Source organism: Melospiza melodia, chromosome 2 (assembly GCF_035770615.1).
Source record: "Melospiza melodia melodia isolate bMelMel2 chromosome 2, bMelMel2.pri, whole genome shotgun sequence".
Classification (NCBI taxonomy): Eukaryota; Metazoa; Chordata; class Aves; order Passeriformes; family Passerellidae; genus Melospiza; species Melospiza melodia.
In genome coordinates, this window is record NC_086195.1 from 21,551,828 (window position 1) to 21,576,929 (window position 25,102).

The 25,102-nt window shown below is 38.5% G+C and overlaps 1 protein-coding gene across 2 annotated transcripts in view; it reads left to right on the forward strand.

The window, feature by feature from the left end:
• ANOS1 (anosmin 1) overlaps positions 1 to 25,102 on the forward strand; it is a 135,348-nt gene that overhangs the window by 54,823 nt on the left and 55,423 nt on the right. For both annotated transcript variants that reach the window (XM_063147910.1, XM_063147911.1), the window contains 3 exons: positions 15,791 to 15,853; positions 19,018 to 19,240; positions 23,806 to 23,990. In XM_063147910.1, coding sequence (XP_063003980.1) covers positions 15,791 to 15,853; positions 19,018 to 19,240; positions 23,806 to 23,990 — 471 coding nt within the window. The remainder of the gene's footprint in view (positions 1 to 15,790; positions 15,854 to 19,017; positions 19,241 to 23,805; positions 23,991 to 25,102) is intronic.

Consider the following 25,102-nt stretch of genomic DNA (forward strand, 5'->3'; position numbering starts at 1 on the left):
TCCTGATTTGGTTTGTAACAATTGGCATTAACAATACAGACTGTATATCTATTTTATGTTACAAGTAATTCTATAAATATTTTCAATGTACTAGTAGTTTTGTCTCTAGGCCATGACAATTTTTCATGGTAGTAGGAAACTTTTATCTAACTTTTACTGAGATTGGTGAAAATGGAGAATTATTTTTTATTATACATTATCAATTGATGCATTTATTCATACAAATATAGGAAGGTTACCCTAAGGTGCTTATATATTAACCTCCAGCAATTTGCCCAAAGAAGTAATGTGGAAAAAATAAAAAGACAAAGATAATTTGCTTGAATAAGCAAAAACTAGTCTCTTGTTTGTTCCATATATAGGCCTAAACATATTTGAAATATTTGAAAATATTACAGCAATATTAAATTATATAAATTAAAATTTTGGTTGAGGGAATAAGTATGAGAAAAATTATGTAGCATGTAAAATCACGTGACTGGTGGTGAAACAGATTATATTTTATGTCTTGGACAGAAGTCTCTTCTTGAGAAGTTTTCTTTCTATCTACTTTTCTGAGTGTTTTTGTATTTAAGAAACAGAATATAGCTACGGGATTATAAATGTCTGCCTGAAATAGTTGTTACAGAAGTATTCTGTTTTCAGGAATATTCTGGAGTATTACAGTTGCTGGATAAGAAGTGGTTACTCAACACTATAATTGCACCGTGCCAATCAAATTAACAGTACTTAGATCACTGATAGGATTTGAGATTCAGACACCTGAATCTTGAATTCTCTACAGTTATTATGTGATGGAGATATCCAGACTGTTGTCAACAAGGATCAAATTAGTAACCTCCAGAGAGATAATTATCCTGCCCTGTAGGAAACACCAGGGTGTCACCCACTGGGTGGTTTTTCACTTGCCATTGACTGCATTGGTGCGATCCCCATCAGCCAGTGACAAGTTCAGTCCCTGCCTCACCTGTCTCATGCAGCTCAGATATCTGAGACTGAATCCTGCAGAGGGGACATAGGGTTATTTACAAATGAACTCCTGGTTCCATTGGAGCCTCTTTAGAGTTCTGGAGGCCTCCATGTGAGATACCTAAGGAAAAGTCTGGCTTTCAGGAATAGCAGCTGGAAGCTACCCATTATTTTGGGTATAGATATCTGTGAATGGGCAATGGTCCTTGGTACTTTCTTTCCTGATGTTTGGTTTCAAAAGAAGATTTTAATTAATAAAAGAAAATCCCTAGAAGATTTCATTAAAAGAGCTATAGAGAAAATAATGCTATTAGAAAATAAAAAAAACATGCTAATATCCTGAGTGAAAAGCTGCAGTATTTGCTTACACATTAATTTACCCTCGAGGATGTACTGCAGTCCTTACAGATGACTTCACACAGAAAGGTTTGTAGGACTGTGTTTTCAGCTCCCCTTTTCTGTTTCCCTCATCAATTGTGCCATTGTTTTCTTTCTTCCAATTGCAGAGTCTTCCAACCTGCCATCTTATCACTCCTGCCCAACCTAACCCTGTTTTTTATTGAGATGTGTGGTAAAAAAAATCATCCAGTTAGAGCTGCTGCAACTCCAGAGTTCTCAAGTAAAGATTTTTCAGGATTGTCAAATTTTGCAGTTTACAATGACAGTAAGTACAGGCCAGCTCACAGCTGCATGCTTGCTATACCACACTGAGCATTCTGGTACTCTTATCTAGACATGCCTTAGTGTGAGATTTAGGATGCCTCTGAGCAATCAGAGGGAGTCAGTTCCTGAGATTGGTGGGCACCTGCAATCTGTGCTGATTTAATCTGGAATTATGACTTCTGGTTCAGACGATTTGGCTGTAGTTCATTAACTAGTGTGCCTTTCCTTGCATATATTTGCATAAAAAGGCAAGCTCTCCATTTCATCTGCCAGCATAGTGCTATGCAATGTGCTGCTTTCAAGACAGTTGTTCTCTGGGGGCTTAATGCCAATTCACTTCCATAATCTTACTCTCTGATTCCTCTGAGAACTTGCTCAAGAGCCCTGTTAAAATGAATGCCAGAAAACCAGGTGAAGCATTACATATCCCAAAGGCCAATGAACATTTTTTTACTGTGCTACAGCATCACCTTTATCACAATTATATTCCATTTCCAACAGTCATAGCATCAGTTAGGTTGGAAAGATCATCAAATTTGTGTTAAAGATCATTTCATCATCTTTACATCTGCACACTGTGATAGCTCACCTTAGGATGTCTAGAAGTGCATTACTCTAAGTCTTTGCATTTATGTATTGCAGTTCATGACAGGAAAGATCAGTGTGTTTGAATAACATTTGAAATCAGTGGATAATTAATTAAAATACACAGCTGTCAAGTTAAAGCTAAGAAAACCCCCATACCTATTGAGTCACAATTCTAGAGTGCTTTTAGGAATGATGTGTGATACATATCAGCTAAATTTCAAATTTGAGAAGAATTTTGTTTGCCCAGTTATCAATCTAAGTTTATACAGTGGTGAAATGTAGTGATGCCTGTTTGAGCTGCAGAGGTGAACTATGAAATTCATGTGCACTGAAAGCAGAGTGTACTGCTGAGGAGTACAGACAGTCTGTGACAGTCTGGACAGCCAAATTGTCTTTCCATCTGCCTTGGAAGTACAAATGGAAGTAGAAATGCCCAGTAGTCTGTCCCAGACTATTGACAGGGAAAATGTATCCAGCTCAATTCTTCCAGCAGAAGGCTGAAGTTTGATTTAACAGTTCATGTTCTATGACAGTTTAATCAGAACTATTTATTTATTAACTCAGCTGCCAGTTTGTCCTGCTTACCTCTCAGCACCATAATGTTAACCTTCATTACTCAGCCTTCGAGGGAAAATCAGATATTAGCTGGCTTTTAGACTGTGGTTTTATGGCTGGCTTAAGCTGTTTTAAGTTCAGACTCTCAGTTAAAGAGGTGTTTACAGACTCCTCTCTTTCTTTTTAGCTCAAGTCCCCAACCCAGACATCTGATTTTTATGAGACTACAAAGTGAGTTGAATGGGGAAGTTTGCTTACCTAAAAACTGGTCATTTTTTCATCTAGAATGCCTCTTTTAGCACATTTACATCAAAAGAAGTAGGTTAGTAGGAGCTAGTCCCAGTTCAGGACTGCCCCTGTTTTGATGGCATTATGGATTTAGATTTGTTTATGCTCATCACATAACCATAACCTAAAAAACCTGTAACAATTAGAAATAAAGAAATTTAGTATGGATCTGTAGTCCTCCTTGCTCATGTGTGGCAGGCATTAAAAAATAATAGGAGAGAAGGCATTTTTTAATAACTTGAAAAGAATTTGAAACAAAACAGCTATTTTAGATTTAATTTTTCCCCCTCAACTAATATGTGAAACTATCTAACCTTTAAAATATTTCCAAGCAGTGTTTATTTTATGAATTACCATGTAAAATACAAGAATTTTAGTAATTTCAGTGTTTCATTAGATTGTGTTAAGATACATTAAGAGATTATTGTGAAAGGATTCACATTGTCTTTTCACAAAAGATTCAATGAATACAATAGAGTTTCTAAAGATGGGACAGAAAAACATTCAGTGTATAGAGGGAATATATCTGAAAAAAGCCAAGATAAATGTAGAAAACTTGTCAGAATTTCCTGTACCTTTTTGCCTTTTTCTTCTTATTGTACTTGGGATCAATTGAATTATAGCTTCTACTTTTATAGAATTAGGCAGTATTTTTATTACATAAATAAAATGCAATTCTAAAAGTACCTGTAGGAGCACCATATTTGTTTGTTATTGCTGTTCATCTTCACTGGTTTACTCTGAAATTTAAAAATATCCAAATTTATTGTCCTTAGATTTTTTTTCCTTCCTCTTAGATCATCAGTCTACCTTAGGTCAACAGATTTTAATCTACAACAAGCATAACTTCTGAGCACAATGAAAACTTCCTTGAGTTACTATTATTAGAATGATTGGTCTATCAATGAGGTAGACAAGAGATATATTTAAGACTCTTTAGGCCAGGCAGTAGAACGCATGCTTCAGAGTAGGAGATTAATTTTTTTTTTTCCTAGACAACCTCCTATTTAATGTTTCTGTTGCTTTTGCTCCCCCTTTTGCCATAGTTGCGTGGAGAGGCGCGCACAGATGCCCGCTGCCAGCGTGTGATGCTGGAGCTGGCGGTCAGAGCAGCCCCACAAAGGAAGGCTTTTCAGGTCCCCCAGTGAAACAACCACTGCATTTTATTGTGCCGTGAAATTGGAAGTGAAAAGCCCCATGGCTCTCGCTGCTTAGTAATGCGGAATATGTCGCTTCTGATGGTGGTGGTAGTGCTGGGAGGGAAATGGAAAGCCAGGGGAGAGAAACAAAGTAACGATTTAGACAAAGAGGGCCTCCCTTTTTTTTTTGTCCTCTCTGATTGTTCGGTGGTCTATAAAACCATAGAACTGTGGTGGATACAAGCAAAAAGAACATTTAGTTGCGGCTCCCTCATTCAGAAATGTATGTGTGAATTTGCAGGGTGATGTATAAGGCAAGTCATCTGTTATCAGAAGAGTTCACTAGTTTAACTCATTTATAAAATGGCAACAAAAAAATTGACTTTTCTTGGAGAGAACAGCGCTGCTCTGACAGACACTTTAAGTTGCACAGCAAGATGGTGTTTATAACAAGACTGTGTGTGGCTTTCTGAAGCTGCCTTGTAACAGATTGGAAGGGGAAAGTGCCAGCTTGAAGAGGCTTTCCCTTGTCTGTTTAAAATGAAAAGAATGATGTTTTCTCAATGGAAATTCTTTACATATATAAAATGTCAAAATATTTATGTTCACTTTTACTTTATAAGTATTATGTAATCACTAAAGCAAATGGTCAACTATTAGAAAATGAAAAGGCAGTTTATGAGAGAGACATTTTAGTACATAAGGTGGGCTTATTTTTTATAGAATCATAGAGTCATTTATGTTGGAATAGACCTTTAAGGTCATCAAGTGCAACTATAAAGTTATCTGTGAGCTGAGCACTATCACTGCTGCTGGAAACAACTGGTGAAAATCCTTCCACAATTCTAATGTCTGGAATGGAAAAGCTGTTACATTTTGCAGTCTTGTGTTGTTTGTAGCAGTAAATCTTACTGATATTTTTATTCTATCTGCATGGGAGGGTGGCAGGGAACAGTGGCCTAGAAACAGTAGGGACATACAGGTGGAAATTTTCTTGTTGTGTTGCTTACTGTCTAAGTTCCAGATGCAATCTTGGAGAAGCTTTAAAAGCATAAAGGAAAAGGTTGAGTGATCTATGACAGATTGGTGGAACAGATGCAAACATGGCAAATCAGTTTATTGGTAAACTGCACAGCAGGGCTGCAGCCTGAAGAAAGTTTGGACAGAGAAGCAAAACTGCTAATATTGTTTAATTGAGGGAGCTCATTTCATTGTTCATTAATACAGTAGCTACACTGCCAAAGTCTGTATGTAAGCAACAGCACAGAAAGAAGCAGGAAGGCACTAAGCAATTAAAGCTATTACCACTATCAGAAGGAGACTGTTACAGAGAGCTTCTTAATGTTTTTAAAGTATCACTCTTAGTTGGATTTAAAATAATTTATGCTCTTTGCTGCAGTATGTATTTTGTGTGTGCACTTGTGCTCCAGGCTTGACTTGCTGCTTCATAGCATTTTGCCAATTCTATGCCTTAAATCTTAATGGGTGAAAACTCAGAATGTGGAGATTTAGAATAAGGGCTAGGAAAGGGTTGAAAAAAGCCCCAAAGTAGCTGGCTCTTGATGCAGCACATAGAAGCAAGGTAACAGAAGGATAGGGAAATGGTCTTTGAGGCAACTCTTGAATACAGGTAATTAGAAAAACAATTTTAAGTCCATAGTAGGTTGGTAGGTGAATCAAAGATGTGAAAAAAAGAAGGGAGTATAAGAGAATATTATCTCTGTAGCAAAGAAGCGGTGGTGAAACAGCTATGGCACTGAGAAAGAGCCAAAATATTTTGTATCTATTCTAAGCACTTCAAAAGAACTCCAGGAGGATCAGGAATGCTGCTAGGGCATACCTCTTCATGGTGAAGGGTTGACATTCAAGTCTCTCTTCTAGTGAAGAACTCATTGCTTATACAAGAGGAAACAACTTCAACAGGGGAGAGAAGGCTCCATCAAATACTCTATGTTTAGGAGATTAATCTTGAATGTAGGAAATTTGAGTTCAATTCCATGTTTCAAAATCAGGCAAAATAAGATCTCAAACTGTTCTTTGGTGACTGTTAAACTTCAGGTTATGATGCAGAAAAAGAGAAGAAAGTACATATCCTGGTTTCATATGCTAGTACAAAACCTTGTAAACAAATTTTGACAAGAACTGGTCAGGAATGAACAAATGTTTGGAAGCCAACTTTCTGTTGACATCGCTGGCCATGATTTTGACTAGGTAACAAAGAATAGAAACGTAGAAATGAGTCTTAGGCTTATTCTGTCTTTTCAAACAAACACTTCTGCTGGCAAAATTTGACATGCCAGACAACTGAGCTATACAGATAGATACCAAGCTGTCAGAGTTGAAAATTTTTTTCATTCTAAAAGGATTATGGTTGAAAGTGCTACATTTCAGCTGAAGTGCGATGGTATGACTTCCCCTCTTTCTTTTTCTATTTTTAAATTTATTTTTTTAGTAGTAATTTACTTCTCAAATATTTAATGTCAAAACAGTTCCTTTTTCAACACTTTCAGTGATTCTTGCCTTTAGTATGTGTACAACTTTTCTGGCAGCTTTTACTTTCTGTTTAATTTTGGGAATTAACAGCAAAGGCTACATGGACTTCCAGAATATTTGACCTGAAGTTCTTGGCAATGGTCTTGGTCTTTCTGGTGCCGTAATTTTAGGAACAAAGCCTGTAATGCTACTTTGTATATTTAAAGGCCTGACAGACTTAACTGATATACTGTGACTAGCCCTTTCCCTATCTCTGTTCCAGGAAATACTGGTACTGTTCCTAGTTAGATCCTATAGGTCATAAGGCTTCCTTTATTTGCTTAGGGTATTGAAGGTATTCAGTAACTCAAATTGCTAACAGTTAATATTGTGGGACTGGCACCCTGATGTTGTGTACTGAAATGAACTGGGCAATTAAGAAAAATAAATGTTGCAAGCTGATGTTTTTGTTAGATAACCAACTATTGGCTCTTCTGAATATTTCCCTTACTCTAAGTCCTAACTTGATACTGGTAAGTTTGCATAACTGCGGAGAGTGGTAATGCCTGTCTCTGTGTGTGCTTTCAGTCCCTCCACACCCAAGTAAAATAAATACACACCAAATGCAGCTATTTGCTATATCAGTTTAAAGTATGCTGCTCAACTTTGCACCCAGTTGAATTTCTCAGAAATGCTCCATTCTGCTCTGAAGTAATCATTTGAATGACCAGGCCACTCTCCAAAGTGCTGGTAACAGACAGGAGACAGTTGCAGCTAAAACTGCTGTAGGTTGCTTCACTAGCTGTGTTTCTGAGCCTTGTATGAGGCTGAGTGAGCAGGGCTGTACTCAAGGTTTTGACCACATCTCTGCTAAAGTAGCAAAATAGAGCTTCAAAGAAATGTGTCAGTGTATTCTCCTTGTCTTACTTATCTGGATATTATTTTGAACAATTTTTTTTTCTATGTCCTTCAGAATTTTGTAATTGGAAAATACTTATAGGTATGTTCTGCATGGCTTGGTGAGGTGAAGGTTGTAGTGGACTGCTATGAGACACTGAGTCCCATCTGCAGAAACCCTTTCCTTGAGAGCACACTTCTTGGATGTGAAAACAGAAGTTAAACTTTTTAACGCTGGTTTAGAAATGCAATTTTAAAAAGTATTTCTTATCTAAAGTAAGTCGTACATCTTAAGTTCTGTATTTCACCTGCAGGTTGTATATGTCATCCTCATTAGATAAGAATTATAAAAAATAAGTCTCAGTAACATATATAATATGTTTTGTATCTCTGTTATACAGTTTTGTTATTTTTTTCATAAGGGATGTAGCAAAATCTGCCAGGAAATACCCTCTTGACTAAGGTCAGGGCTGAATAGCTTATACTCCCTGCTATGTTTTGATGTTAGTGCTCAAGACAAAATGCTGCATTCCTACAACCTAACCCTGGGCACTTTTAATGCCAAGTTGCTTTGCATGAGGTCCCATGAGAATTAACCAGGGAAGATTTTTGGGGTGTCCATCTCAGATGAATCCCAACCTGCAGGTGCACCCTTGTGTGGTGTGTTACAATCTGATGTGATGGTGGCCATGTGGCTGCTGTTCCTTGTCCCTGTCAGTTCACAATTGCAGCTCTAGGACCCTGGAGGTTTGTGCTTCATTGTTTTACCTTACAGTTGTTGAGGATTCAGAATAGTTAAGGTAGCTGTAACTGCACCTCCAACAGAGACACCATTCCCTTCATTTCTGTGCCAGCCATTTTGTTGTTTCCTTGTTCTCAGCAGTAGACTTCTAAAATGTACAACACAATCATTATTAGCCCTAAAGCATAAGATTAGACTGTCTAAATGTTGGTTACAAATGAAGGATTTTTCCTTTTCTTTATATATGGATATAAACATTCATTAATTAGAATAAAGTAGTACTTGCAGATGATAAATTCCACATTAGCAACCTGTTCCTTATCATCTATCCTATCACAATCCACATCAGGATGTCATCAATACGGAACAATAAAAAACACATTTCAAGAAATCTAAAACCCCCTAACGATTTAAAACCCAGGACCTGGCTTACATTCAAAACCAGCTCTACAATTAGCAATACTTTTAGGCAGTATCAGCTGGATTCCCAGTGTACATGATAATGTCACAGAATAACCCCAACTGTAACTAATTTAATTAAGACTTGATCCTTGAATACAAAATCACTCCTTTTCACCAAATCGTGATGCTCACTGACCTACGGGAGGGAAAACAGGCAGCACAGACAGGGAACCATTCTCTGTCATTTAACCCTTTTGTTTATTCAGCTACAAGGGAAATATATTACTAGTGTAATTCTCATGAGAACCTTTTTAACATAAACAGAGGAGTAACTCCAGGTAGCCACATGAAACTACTATTTTACACAAAAAGATTGTTTCACAGCTGTTTCCATTAGGCTTTCAAAGTTTTGAAGATATGTAGGCCTCTCCCAGTCTACATTGTGTAACTGTATTTAGGAGTTGGCTGTGGTTTAAATTGAGTAGACAACCAAGCCCCACAAAGCCTCCCATCAGTTCCCCCCATGATGGGATGGGGGTAGAGATTCAGAAAAGTGATAAAGCTTGTGGTTTGAGATAAACAGAGTTTTATAGGTAAAGTTGTGCATCTGAACAAAGCAAAACAATTCACTCACTGTTTCCCATGAACAGGCAGGTGTTGAGCCATCTTCAGGAAAGCCAGGCTCCATCACATGTGACAGTGACTTGGGGGCACAGAAGCCATCCCTCTGAATGCCCTGCCCTTCTTCCCCATCGTTATGTGCTCAGCAGGATGCCCTGTGGCATGGGATAGAAATCCCTTGGGTTGGTTGGGATCAACTGTCCCTGCTGTGTCCCCTCCCAACTCCTGCAGCCCCAGCCCTCCCTGGTGGGATGGGGTGAGGAGCAGAAAAGGCCTTGATGCTGTGTGTAAGCATTTGTAAGCACTGCTCAGCAGCATCAGAAACATCCCTGTGTTATCAACACTGCTTCCAGCACAAATCCAAAGCATATCCCATTTTAATACTGTGAACAGAATTAACTCTGGCCCAGCACAGGTCCAAAATGTCACAATATCACACTGAGTTCTAGAAAGCTGATGACTAGTGCTCTGATGATTCATTCTGCTAATGAGAGAGGAGAGGGAAAAGAGAGAAGCAAGAGGCTGACCTGGCATAAAATGGATCTCACAAAATGCTCAGAGGCTTCTTGAACAGCATACATCAACCTGCAAGCTCATATGACACCTACTGATTCTGCAGTTGAACCCTTCTCTTGGGGTTCATGGATTTTTTTCAGCCTGAGTAACTGATTTTTTAGGTCAGCTTTACTGCTAATAGTTTATTTTAAGCAAGACAGATGTGTTCAGGGGGTGCCTGACCTGATAGGGTGTATGAGCACCTGAAATTGCTGAAATAGCTCAAGTGCTGCAATGCCTCGTCTTTGGCACTTGGTCTCAAAGAAAGGTGCCCACAAGCTGAGTGCAATACCATGTGTTATACCATGAGTTACTCACATGGAGCAGTGCTCATGAGCAGCCTTTGAATCAGTTGAGCTGCCCAAGAGAGTGGGTTTTGGAGAGCACTGGGAATGATCCACTGGGGCAATGAGATTTACCTACCTGCCTCTGTAGGATTCTTCATTCTTGAAATTCTCACTGCATATAGTCCTGTTGACCTTTTGTTGAGCTTTTAATTTTATAACATACAGTCACATCTGTGGTTTTTGGGGAAGAGATTTAAACTGCAGATTAAAAAAAAAAAAAGGGTTCTTTATTAAAGTGTGTCTAACTTCAGTTTCAGAACCAAACACTTCTTTCATTTTAATATGCAGAATGCAAGTACATCATTTTATACTCATCTAAAAGTTTAGGACATGAGTTAACTCAGGAGAGACAAATGTGCAAATAGACTTTTATAAAATGAATTGACAAAAATGTTGTACATTCCTCAAATGGGCATCCAGACTCCTAATATTTTTCACCAAGCTACCGTGGTATTCATTGGTTTGAACTACATAAATGTCCATTTACTGTTCTTCAGACATCTCACAATCTGATTTTTGAGAAACAGAAAGATCCTTTTTAAACATCTTTAAAACATTAAAGATGTGTAAAAAGCCCAGATATCAAAATAGTTATTTCTCTCTTGCTGCCTGTTTCTGTTTTATGTTGTGTTTACTGCCCCTGTGCTGAGATTACCATATTCAAAATCACTTTTCTCGTGGTTCCATTGGCTGCAATTGTATATTTAAATGTATCCATCATGAAATAATTCTCTCTGGGACTGATGAACAGCATAGTCTCCTTTGACTCTGGGTAAATTCCTGACTCTGTTCTCTAGGTAGTGTCTGATAGTGAGCAAATGCATTTTTCAGGTACTTGTTCTCATGCATGGCCAGTTATTAGGAGATTGTCCAGTAAAAACTGTTTTTGTTTCTTTTTTTTTTTTCCCAACCATCTAAGTTCCATATATTTAAGTTCCATAGGACAGCAAAGCACTTATATTGTATATATATTATAAACATAAACCAATAATTTCTGACCTTGCTGTTGGAAGCAGTGGCAACGGTGAATTACAATGAAAAGGATAATTATAGTCCAGTTGTAATATTTAGATTCTGTTGTTTTTATGACAGATTGCATATGTCTTAGTTTCTACTCTGATGAAGTTAAAAGCCTTTTTAGACAAAAATATTGAGGATAGTCTCTTCTACTCTGACAAATAATTTTTTTGCTGTATAAAAGTTAAAAATATGTAATTTGCAGCCATTTAATTTAAATATATTTTAATAAATATATAGTAATTTAATAAATATGTATTTCAGTACTTAAATAATGTTTTGCAATTCATTAGATTCTGAAAAGTGCTCTGTCAGTGCAGTTCTCTTCCACTCAGATCAAAGGCATCATTTCCTAAGCAAAAGTGTTAGTAGACTTAATTTTGAAAACCCCTTTAGTAACTAATGTAAATGGCATGCATCATATGCTGATCTCCTGGTTGCTTTATTTATAGATTAAAAATTAAAACAATAAAGAATTCTCTAACATGGCCCTTAAATAAATGCACATTTGTTTTAAAGATGAAATAAAAAATTCAACTCAAAATATTTTAAAGCTATCACAACCCGTTTTCCTTGAATGAAAGAGTATTTTGCTCCTTGTTTCCAATTTTATGCAGTCTAAATACCAGCAGGTCTGTAGTAATATGTTATGCATAGATTTGTATCTGTGAGAGTGTGTGCATGTACACACCCTCCATCCCCTTAAATTTTGAGGGATGACAAATACTGGGGTGCTCTCTATTAGCAATTTTGGCTTTTGATACAATTACTTAGTAGAAAATAATCACTCTGCAGTAGTCTGGATGAGGAAATAAAGCCTCCAAGTTCCAGATGTAAGCACTGTGTTTGATGAAACAAGCCCTTTAGGAGGATTTGAGTTATCAAGGCCACTGTGATTGACCCCCATGATCTACTGACCAGTGCCACTGTCCCCTAATGTTCAGTGCTGTGCCCCACATCTCATCCTGCCTCAGCAGGGCAGAGCCCATGTGTGGTGCCAGGGCAGGGTGGGTGGTGGCTCCAAGGGACTAGTGGCACCTGCCAAATGGATGGCTGGGATGCTCCCTGTGCCACTGCCCTGCTGCCTGCTGGAGGTCTGCCACCTTCATGCCTCAGCCTAGCTTCTGTGGGCAGGTGGCAAAGTCTGCAAGGTATTTTTTATTAGATGAAGTAGAGCCCAAACCAGCTGCTCTCTGCCCAGATTTCTCCTAATTCTGAATCAGATCACCAGGCAGTGGGAGGGATCTCAGCTCATTTTCATTTTAAGTCAAGGACTCAAAGGTGAGACCTGGATCCAAGCTTTCAATGTTTCTACTTCCCACTTTAGGGAAGTAGAATAACCTTCATAACAAGTTAGCCAAGAGGAGAAATGCACAGACCTGTGTTGTCATTATAGTGCAAGAGTTCTATTGTCATTACATTGCAAGGGTTCCATATTGCTAGAGTTTCATACCTCCTTGATGTTTCTCACAGGCAGCTTCTCCAGGCACTGACTCTTCCTTGTCCTCACAGCAGCCAGCTGACTCCAATTCCCCTCAGCCAACCAATCCACTCTTTTATAACACTCTTCCTATTGGCTACAGCTGTGGCCTGTTAACATCAGGCCTGCTCCTAATCCTTAATAATTGGCTCAGCTGCAACTCTTTAGGGGTAAGATTACTTTCTATACTACCTTTATTTACTTATGTTCTATCCCCCTACAAACCTGTGTTTGTGAGGTGTCTTCATCTCTGCTATTGCAAGGTTAATGGCTATCTCTTCAGCAAGACAGTTCCAGATCTTGGCACCTTTTTTGTTGCTAGTCTGCTAGCAGCTACTCCTCACCCAACATGGTGCCGTGGTACAGCTCCACCATCCTCACCCAAAATGGTGTACTGATACAGCTCCAGTGTCTTCACCTGAAATAGTGCAATGGTAGAGCTCCACTCTCCTCACCCAACATGGTGCCATGGTAGAGCTCCACTTTCCTCACCCAACATGGTGCCATGGTAGAGCTCCACTCTCCTCACCCAACATGGTGCCATGGTACAGCTCCAGTCTCCTCACCCATCATGGTGCCATGGTAGAGCTCCACTCTCCTCACCCAACATGGTGCCATGGTACAGCTCCAGTCTCCTCACCCAACATGGTGCCATGGTAGAGCTCCACTCTCCTCACCCAACATCGTGCCATGGTAGAGCTCCACTCTCCTCACCCAACACGGTGCCATGGTACAGCTCCAGTCTCCTCACCCATCATGGTGCCATGGTAGAGCTCCAGTCTCCTCACCCAACATGGTGCCATGGTAGAGCTCCACTCTCCTCACCCAACATGGTGCCATGGTACAGCTCCAGTCTCCTCACCCATCATGGTGCCATGGTAGAGCTCCACTCTCCTCACCCAACATGGTGCCATGGTACAGCTCCAGTCTCCTCACCCAACATGGTGCCATGGTAGAGCTCCACTCTCCTCACCCAACATGGTGCCATGGTACAGCTCCAGTCTCCTCACCCAACATGGTGCCATGGTAGAGCTCCACTCTCCTCACCCAACATGGTGCCATGGTAGAGCTCCACTCTCCTCACCCAACACGGTGCCATGGTACAGCTCCAGTCTCCTCACCCATCATGGTGCCATGGTACAGCTCCAGTCTCCTCACCCAACATGGTGCAATCGTACAGCTCCTCTAAAGGCAGGCTGTCGGCTTCTGCAGCTGCCCATGGTCAGGCTGGCCCAGTGCTCTGGGGACTCCTCATACAGCAGGAGTAGGGAGATTATTTTTATGTAAGTGTTTAGGTAAGTGTGTACTCTAACCAGAGTCTGTAAGAGTCTATGCAGGCCTTATGACAGGCTCCATCATCTCTTTTCCTTGACGTATTCCAAGAGCAGTTGGACTGCAGGATGCTGCTCCAGCCTGGTTCATCTTGTCCATCCTCCCTTGAAGATGCCCATTGTCTCTGCCTGAGGCAGAGCTTCTAGGGCCATTGTCTCTTGAGGGTGCCCATTGTCTGTGCCTGCCCTGAGGCAGGAGCTGCTGGGGCCCAGTGAAATCAGCCTGGGCTGTCCTGAGTGGCTTTTGAAACAGAGTGCAGCCAGAGGAGGTGTCAGGTGCTGCAGCCTTATTTGCACTGGAGATACAGACTGGTACAAACACCTTGAACAAACCTGGCAGTCTTGGGCATCACTGACAAATTCACAGAATGGTCAAAACGTCTCTCATTTTCTGCTTAAACCACTTATATCTCAGTAATTTTTGGACTAAATTCATTGAACAGGAGAACTGTAAAATGACATGACAGGGAATTGAGCTCATGTGCAGTATCTATATCACAGGAATTCCACTGTGGAATTAATTGAATTTACTGACTTCAGTGATATTTTATAATGTATCCTCTAATTAATCTGTATACAGCATGTGAATTTTGAAGAGCTAGAAACTGAGTCTAAAATATTTATATATATATATATGTATGTATATATATATATATATTATGTATATATATATATATATATATATATAAAGAAAATGCTTAAGTGGTATCTTTTTTCTGAAATATGTAGCCTCTGTGACTAATGGTTTTATTACATTTTTAGGCTGTGTTGCTAGTAAGAAAAATGCTTAATTTTAAAACACTATTGTTTTTATTGATGATACAAGTGGACCACTGAGGTGCAGCCTATATGTATTCATGTTTGATTTTGAATAGCATAAATGTATATTGATCCAATCTAATACCGTGCATAAAAGGAAACTACATAAATACTGCATTGCATGTCAAAGGCCTTTAGTTTTGGTACAATAAGTCTCTTTCCACTATTACCAGGAGGAGTAGGTATCATTAGCTCCCAACAATGCTAGTATTTTTCAACATTTTATGTTTAACAAAGGTAGAGAAAAGATTTCTGGATGTGAATTTAAATTTATGTTTCAGCTGTTGTAAATGCTCTTAACATTTTCCTTTATGCTGTGTGAAGCTTAGCTCTGTATCTCAGCTCTGTGTGTAACCATTGCAACAGAGGTTGAAGGTGAAATAATGATAATATGGTACTTGAAATAAGGTGATTTTGCTAACAGACCAGTGAACATTATCCATTTATACAGAAATAGTGTTTTAACCTCTGCTGAGTTTACTCCACAACCTGATGAAATAGTTTCTTGCTTGGGAAGGAAATGTGCCTGTCTACTTTAGGCTGGTCAGTGAGGAAAATATTTCACTTTCTGTAGTTTAGAGTAGTGCTTTTGGCAGTCTCTGTGATCCAGCAACATGGTGTTGGTATTAAGACCTACATCCAGTAAGTTGGAAAGTAGGATGGCATAATAGACAAGTGAGTCAATTGCCTTGTACTGTAAGAAATACTGAAAATATTTCTTGTGATCTAACCATGACTTCTCATGACCTTGTTTTGACACCATGACTCAATGACACAATTTTATCCCCAGGAGAAGTGGATTATTAACTTCCTGCGGGCCGAAAAACTGGAGAAGAAATAAGGTTATTTGTGGTTGTTTATTTCATTCTCTTTCTGACACTTCTCTGCCTCCTGATTCTTCCTAGTGCCTGGAGCCCTGCAAAGAGTCCTGGGACCTGAAGAAAAACCATTGCCAAAGCTTCTGCGAGGTAGGTCAGCCCAAGGGCATGCTTTCTCACTTTGTTCTAGCAGCCTCTTTAATTTACATTATTGGCTTCAAGGAGACAGCTGAAAACCATGGTATTTTGGCAGCATTTGCCTTTAGTTGAAAGGATACAGATTTAAGAATGTAGCCATATAAATTTTGAGTTAATTTTTTTTTTCTGACCAAATGATTTATCTGGACTTGTAAAGACTCAATCCAGTCACCCATAGCATCTCTCAGAAGGTGCTCTGACATCCCTCCTCTAAGCTGCTATTTCTACCACTTGCCCTTTTATCTTTTCTGACCATGTGCAAGGAAGACAATCTTTGTTTAAAAGATAAAATGTTATTGTGTGAAAAATTCTTGTGCAGGATAGCTACAACAGATGACTGTTCTGTATGTGAAAGTCAGTCTGATTTATAGAAGAGTAGTTCCCCAGGAGTAACTGGATTGAAGTTCAGAAGACTAATATGAAAATTGGAATTATTCAAGAGCAAATGTTTTGAAAACTATTTTTGAACCATCTATCAGAATAATCTGTGAAGAAGCAAACCTGAATCAGTCAAACTAGAACAAAGAAGGAGATTTTTTATTGGATTTGAAACATGGCTCTGAGTTGGTGGAAGTGATCTGTTGCAGTTCTTGAGTGGTTTTAAGTTCAAAATGGAAATATCAGCTTAATAGAAATTTGCCTTATTACAGAAAAGGTTCAAATAAATTCAAGTCTATGAAAGTGAGTTCTTAGGAAGACTTTAATCTTTTCCTGTAAAAAAATAGAAATTACCTTACTTGATATAATGATCTTACTGGTACACTGATTTAACTCCTTCTCTTTACTGTGGACACTTTTTTCTGGTATAAGAGAATGTTTAAATAGGAATGTTTAAATTATTGTAAGTATCATGAAGATGATTAAAAAAAGCTGTAATTTCAACTAAAAAAATATTAGATGCAGCAATGTGTTAAAAGGGATTACTAAATTACTGATCTATGTAGCTACCACAGAAGACAAAATAAAAGTTTCTCATTAAAACCAAGCCTTGCAAGAATTTTTTTATCTCAGATTATTTGCTACTTTCGCAAATACAAATTCTAGAGTACTGTAAAAAAGCAGTTTTGGTGGATCTAATTTTTGTTGTTCTTGTATATCGCTCTTCACTCAGACTGTGTGGTTCCAGATATGGGTGAAAATTTGTATAAAATTGGTTGAAAAGGAAAACATTTGTAGAACACTGTTCTATTGTAGTTTAAAACAGTGAGCATCCTTCTTTGATTAGTGTTTTGTGGTTAAAGCTAAATTTAGAACTTCAAAGGCCCATAATGAGGAGCAGCACATTTAGCAGCTAACTGAAAAATGAGCTGTGAAATAGGGTGAGGAGGAGAAGCCCTGAGGACGTATTATGCCTCAGGGAGCTATAACATTTTTAATTAAGTAGCTGCAAATTTGTGATGTTTTAGGATTTGAAATTAGCTTCAAACACAAAAGCCGGGACCACTTTCCTTTATCTCTGACTCATGCATACTCCATAGACATTGATTGAGTGAAAGGAGGCTGTTTTCCTGTGAGAGTGTTTTCAGTCTTTCTGCATTTTGTAAAAAATCTGCAAGCAACAATTTAGCAATTTGTGTTTCTCAAAGTTCCTGCTTCATGTGTTACTTCTTATTTACCAAATGAGTGTATTACTGAATGTTAAAGGGAACCTTATGTCTGAGGGACAATTTATCTGATTCCTTATTTTTGTTTTTGTTTTTTTTTTTCCCTGTAAACTTAGTTTCCTACTCATTTAGCTTTTTAACTGGTTAACCACGGCATCAGGTGCATTCCAATGGGGAGAAAAGCAGGAGTGCATTTCCAAGAGTCACTGGGGTCTGTAGGAGGCATAGAGATTGCTAATTTTTGCAGCATTTAGGCTGGTTAAAGCCTGTAACACCGAAATCCATGCCTGAAAGCTTGGTTCAAGATTCTGGACTGTTCTGTGTGAAAAATGGAAGAGCTAATGTAGGGATACATTCTTGTGCCACAGCGACTTTAGAGAATTGTCTGTGAAACACCTGGGCCTCTGTAATAGCCAAGGCTTCCTCGTTTCACCAGAAATATGGGAAGAGTGAAAACAAGAAAATAAAACATTTGAATATGGAAGAAGTTTTAGAAGTTACGTGCCTAGTTGGATATAGAGAGTGGGTTGTAACTCCTGTGTAGGCACAGGAGCCTGTAAATCAGATCTGTCAGGGTGGAAGGTTTTTGGTTGCTGTGGTATGGCAGGGCCAGCTGCAGACAATGCCACTTACATGCTGCAGTCATTCTGAGGGAATCACTTCAGCTGGTTCTGCACCAAACTAAACTAAGAGGAAATGTAATTTCCATGTCACACACCATATTCTCCCAGGGTTGTAGAAGCTATTTTAAATACTCATTTAAGTGGACCTTGCAAACCTCTGAGTGTAACATATGCTGTGAAATGTCTGTGCATTGAAGCATCTTCTTAAATATCTAGGACTAGATTTCTCAAGTAAGTAGCATTCACTTTGATTTTTAATCAATATCTTTAAAGCTTATTTTAATTTTTATTTTCTGCTGATCATTTTATCAATAAATGCAGTTCCATGAAGAATTATACAATTACTACTATGCTGGCAAGAACATAAAGATGCTGCAAAATCTTGTCTTAGCCAACTTAGTTCAAACAGTATAATGAAACAACATTTCTCTTATTTATCTAGAATGGCATTACATCAGATATTGTGGGGAAAGTGTTGTAAAGTACAGAGAAAAGAATGCGGGGTAGTCCAAAAACAGCAGACTGTCTGACCATTGCTTCCCCTTTGTTTTGGGAGTGTTTTTAATCTGTCATTGAGCAACTTTATAGCCAGTCAATGTGAGGAAAACAAGGGAAAGCTGGCAGATATAAACAACACAGTTCCATTAAATATGGTGGTCTTACTTGAGGGAATTCATCATTCTGTACTTGGAATGCTTTTTCAGAAGTGGCTTGAATATATAAATATTCAGGGATAGTCTTGCAAGTCTTGCAAAAGCTGGAAATCTGAATAATCCTTTAGGAGGTCTTGGAAAATTTATAACATTTTTTCTTTGATGGGGTTTGGTTGGGATGTTTTCTTTTTCATTGTTCCTGTTGAAAACATACCCTTCTTCTGTTTTCTTTTTAGCCTCTTTTCCCCAAGAAGAATTATGAATGCCTAACTAGCTGTGAATTCCTTAAGTACATCCTGTCTGTGAAGCAAGGGGACTGCCCAGCACCTGAGAAGGCCAGTGGTTTTGCAGCTGCCTGTGTTGAAAGCTGTGAAGCTGATATTGAATGTTCTGGAGTGAAGAAATGCTGTTCCAATGGATGTGGTCACACGTGCCAAATTCCAAAAAATCTCTATAAAGGTAGAGATTATTCATATGTACTCATACTGGGCTAACAACTTCAGGCCATGGTGAAGTCTCCTGGTAAACCAGGACTCCCATTTGCTGGGAGTTTGTATGGATGGGAAGAAAAAGGAGAGGTGCCTGTAGAGATGTGGCTGTACAGTGAAAGGGTGGAAAACCAGTGAGAAATGTTGCTTCAATTTCTGATTTTTTCCCCCTTGTGAAGCCCATGTCTGGAAATCTGTGGAATGTAAATTTGTGGCTGAGTCACCTTAAGCAGAACAAGCTTTGCCAATTTAGGTGAAATCTCACTTTATTTGATGCAGATGAGAGAGAATGCAGCAGGAAAATATTTAATGATAAACAGTTCAGGTAATCAGAAATAACATTTTTGTCTACAAGCCAAGCAGATGGGACTACCAGGTAGGAACTGTGAAATAATCTGGTTAAAGAAAAATCAACACAGAACAACATAGTGAAAGATTATAATATCTGCATACAGATATATATTAATTCATTATTTGAATCTAAGGCAATCTTATTTAAAAAAATTAATTGATTTGAGTCCTGAGAATCTGTGAATAAACCTTTTCTTTGACATCCTTAGAAAAGAACGTATAAACTAAGAAATTTTTTGCTTAGACAAATTTCAGAGTTTAATTTCCTGGAATTTAAAAAAGCTTTATACACTTAAATATTTAAAAAATGTTCTCCTAGTGCAGAAAAATAAGCATGTGTGAAAAGAATATTCTTTTACCACGTGGTTGGTGTTTTTGTACAAGAATAAAATCTTCTTATGTCAGTGATAAAAAATAAATATTATTCAGTTATTCACTTATTATTCAGATAGAGTGGGCTCTCTGTGGGAGTCTAATCAGCTGAGCCCTGATCTAAGCTCCAGGCTTAGGTTTGAATCCATGCTTATATCCAAATGTGGATGGAAACATAAAATGGGTGAAGAAGATGGTGAATTTATTTTTAAGTTCATTATTTTAACTAAAATGCTAATAAATCTTTTTCAGTGTGTTCAGAAAGGAAACTGTCTTGTTTGCAGGATGCTTTAGAGCAGCCCCTTTTAAACTCTAAGGAATTGGTACACACCAACATATAGCACCTTTCAAAATGAAAGCTATTAAAATGGATCACTTACTTGTTTCTTTTGTCTTACTGAGACAAATGACCAGAGTGGTAGAGAGGCATTCATGTTGTGTGTGTAATGATTTACGCGTTCAAGCTCCATGCCACAACTGCAAAGCATTCCAGTAAATATAATAACTGGAGAAGGTAAAAACAAGCAAGCAAATAAGATTAGATGCTCCTGGAGCTGACAGAGCATATGACAGGATGTGGTACATTCTGTAACCACACACTGGAAGGTCTCCTCTGTTTGGCCTGATTAAATGGGAGCAGAACTAACCTTCCCTAACATCTTATCACCCATCTGCAGGAGGTGCTGGCTTGTAAGAGCATATATGTCTTGCAGAGGAAGGGCAAGCTCTGTACCCTACTACCTTCTCAGCTGATGAATTCAGCTAATTAGCCTCTTCAACCTGTCTTACTGCAACAAAAGACAAATAGAAGTGGAGCAGCCTTGCTATTCATTTCCTCCAGGGGTAAATGACCTTCCTGTCACTAAGGAAGAGCAAACTCTGCAAGCATGACTAAGATCTAGTGAATAAGTTCAGTACTTATTCTTATCATTTTGACAGCGCTCACAGCTTGAAAATGAACTCAGATTGAATCTAAGGGTCTGCAGAAGTTTCCATAGTTTCACTGTTGATCAAGTGCTGGAGATTAGTTACAACAGTAGATGTAAAATTCCCATCTGATCTGTTGGATTACTGGACTAATTTGCTCTCTAGTACTGAGTGCTTAAGTCCAATCCTAAAAAAAAACAAGTTAATATAAGTACACTGCCACCAAGGACATATTACAAATGCTTTTGGATTAATGTAACAAGTAAATTTGCATCTCTGTTGGGAGTATTACTAATTGGCTATGTAGTCTTCACATATTTATATGCCTTTAGTGGAGATATAAAATGTTCTCTCCTACTCTTATGGCCTCACCCCCCCCTTCTTTACGCTGTCTCTAACTAGTGAAGGACTTGAGAAAGTGTCTCTGCAAATCTGTATAGATAAAGGTAAATTGTGAAGGGAAGATTTGGACATTCAAAGGGTCTGATGATGTGGCAAGATTATGGTAGGATAACTGGGGTCAGATGGTCACCCACACTTTTATGACTCTTCATGCCTAAAGCAAAATAGTTTTGTATTATAAACATAGTGTACAGTTTTAAATGTGCTCATCTCTGAGTGCTTGCAGAACTGTGTGTGCAATTGTGTTGATGCCATGGATGTACCCTTTACAAGGCACTCCAGTGGAGACGTTTTGAATTCTGGGGGAACCAATGTTTAAGATACAGGTTTTCATGACACACCAATGTGCAGCTACTTTTCATGGCACTGAGATGCATGTGCTGTTTGAAAGACACCTTTAGAACCATTTTTCCTGGACTGTGCTATGGCACACAGACAGCGATCAGTGATTTGAATTCTTTGGTTAAGCACTGCAGACTTTGGACTAATGCAAACTTTGGAGCACTGCAGACTGAGAGCTAATTTGTTCCAGCATGAAAATAGGGGCTGACCACTTAGAAAAGGCACATTGAAGAGTAATTGGATCTTCACATCTGGATATTAAACTGATGGTGCTGGTTCCACAGAAGTATTTTAAAGTGCACTTGTGCCGTGCTCTCACTGTTTGTGCTGCCGTGCTCCATCTGCACATGATTACATAACACTGAGATCCTTGCAATCAAGTGAATCCAACTGCCCCTAATGCAAAGCAGATGGAAGTTTTCTGAACATGCAAATTGTGGGATTATTGTGTATCATAACTAAAGAAGGATTTGCAAATATGGAAATCCAAAGTAATGTTCATTATGTTAGGCTATGACATTAGGCTATTGAAGGATATCCAGGGTCTAAACTACTGTGATAGCCACATTTAGGTACTGTATTTTTTTTTTTTCAGGTGGATTTTAGGTTTCTTGAAGATCTACAAGATGATTTTCATTTAATTTTAGGTCCTTGTATACTCAGGTTTATAAGAACACGCCTTAAAATGTAAAAGTGGTTTGTTTACTTGAGGAAATTTCAGTACTAAGTCATCTGTGGCAGTCTGAGTAGGAAACAATTTCTCTAACCAATACATGCAGATGGCTTATGTGGACAGTCATTGAAACAACAAAATAACTAAAGTGCATATGATAACTTGCTAAGAAGGTTTATATGTCAACACAGAGATCTTATTGTGACATATCCTCAAGTGACAAAATGCTGCACACTCAAAAATAAATATTCCTAATCTCTGTCTAGAGAAACGTAGCTAGCACTTGATTTGTTGATTTAATCAAAAGATATCCAATTGAAGATATCCAATTTGAAGAATTGTTTTCTCCTTCAAGCTACTGCAGATGTTTTCAGAAAGGTGATATTACTGGCAGTATAACAACATAAATGAGCGTCTTTTGGTGTCACTGTGTAATGAGAAATTACAGTAATATTTTAGAAATATATCTTTTTCTCTGAAATGCAACAATTTGGCAATATACATAACATATATATTCCAAGATGTCTTGGAATTACCTTTCCTAGCTCTTTAGGGAAGAGTGGAGAGGGACACATCATGCAGTACAGCTGCAGCACGTGAGTCAATAAGATCATGCAGCCACGGAGAAGCAAACAGCTTTCTCAAGTACATCAGACTAATGCAAGATGTATGAAATAATCACACTTCACTGGTCTGCACTGCTGAGAGCTTAGACACAGTCTGTGTCCAGTTTTAGGCTTGTCTCTGGAGAAGGGCTCAAAGCTGGAGAATCAGCAGAGGGAACTGCAAGAATGCACAGGGGTCTGGGAACACTGAAATTAGAGGGAAGTGGAGTGCACTGTGGTTATTAGACTGAAGAAGAAAACATTCAGAAGCACGAAAACAGTCTTGTGGTACATGGAAAGCTTCTCCACAGATAACAGAAAGAATTTGTTCCCCATGATCCACAAACATCTTGGACCACTACTGAGTTCCTGATGCAGCTGAGGAGCCTAAACAAGGCAGTGAGAGAACTTTCTTGTAGCAAGGATAGACAAGTAGTGAAATAGACTACTGTGTGATGCTATGGAAATTTTGTTACTAAATGTGTTTTAGGAAAAATTGGGTGAAAAACTGAACAAGAGGTACAGCTGATTCTGCTTGGGAACAAAGGGATCTTTCTCCTGGTTTTGTTGGGCAAATGTTCTCTGTAAAGTCAGTTTTTGTTTACAACTTTCATGTCATTCAGTTTTTTAATGAAATAAATAAATAATTTTGAAGATTTTTTTTAAAACAAATTTTAATGTTAACAGAGATGGGTTAGCTAGGAACAGTTCTGAAACTTCCATGCTTATCATTCCTCCCTTTTTGCCATTTTCTCTGGCAAACAACCTTTTTTTCAATTATTTTTTATACAGCTTCATCTACAAATGGCTTAATCATATCTTGTAAATTACTCATATATTTTTATCTGTGCATTCCTACTACAGGTGTTCCACTGAAACCCCGGAAAGAATTAAAATTCATAGAACATCAGTCTGGAGACCTGGAGGTGAAGTGGTCTTCAAAATTCAATATTTCCATTGAGCCTGTGATCTATGTTGTTCAGAGGAGGTGGAATCAAGGGATCCATCCAAGTGAGGATGATGCTACGAACTGGCAAACTGTGGCACAGGTCAGTTCTTTGTAAGCAATGTGGATCTAGTCTCAGAATGTCACAAATCTCTTGAAAAATGTAGAATTAGAGACCAAAATCCATTCAAGGAAGCACATTAGGGACATAGTTGTTCTGAGTTTAGTGGGACTCATTGCACAGTGTCCAAGGCATGGCTTGATTCTTGTCAAAAGTAAAAAACCAAGCTGGTGAAAAGGCTATTAATTAAAAAACAAACAAACAAACAAAAAAACAAAAACAAGACTAAAAAAAGGAGTGAAAAAAATTACTAAAACCTTTATTCTTTGTAAAGTTGTTTTCCTCAGGTGTGACCCTCCCAATTCAGAAAAGTCTATGATGTCATGCTCTTATCACTCAGTGCAATCCAGACTAAAAATGTAAGATTCATGAGCGAATGTTTCTTAATGAGAAGCAGCCAACAGAGCATAAATTTTCACTTAGTTCCTTCCCAGTTTCAATCTGTTTTTTACCATGCTGACAGTCCACCTGGATGGCAGAGTTCCAATCGTTTATCTTACTGCTTCACCCTTATCCCTGCTGACAAGAAAAGTAAAATGCTGATTTTGAAAAGATCTGCAAAATATCATTATAGCTAGGAAAAAAAGGAAAGAGAGAATAAGTAGAACCATCCACAAAATAGAGTAAGGGATTTAAATTCTGTGACAGTTTGTGCTCATTCTCAATTCAGATTGTGTTGGAAAATGCTGTCTTATAAAAACATGAAGCTTGTGAGGCTGAACACTCGGAAGTGAATTTCTTAGCTCCAGCATGGTGCTAGAGGGAGCTGTCACTATGTTGTAGTCTTGCTCAGGAAAAGCCCCCTGCAGCAGACCCTGGCAGGAAACCTTGCTTGTGCAAGCCCATGAGAGCATGTCCAAAACTGATCAGGTCACAGTGGCTTCTGATCTCTCAGTTGAGGTGCAGGTCTTGAACCTGCATTCTCCATTCCAGGAAACAAGCTCCTGCCTTTGTTGCAAGGAAAATAGCAAGTAGTGAGAATGTGCCAGATCTGAATTACTCCTCTCTGTTACTGAACCATGTGGATGTGATAGACTGTGGAGGCTCAGCTGCAGTGGCTGGTGAATCCAGGCTGCAAAGGGAGCGCAGTGCTC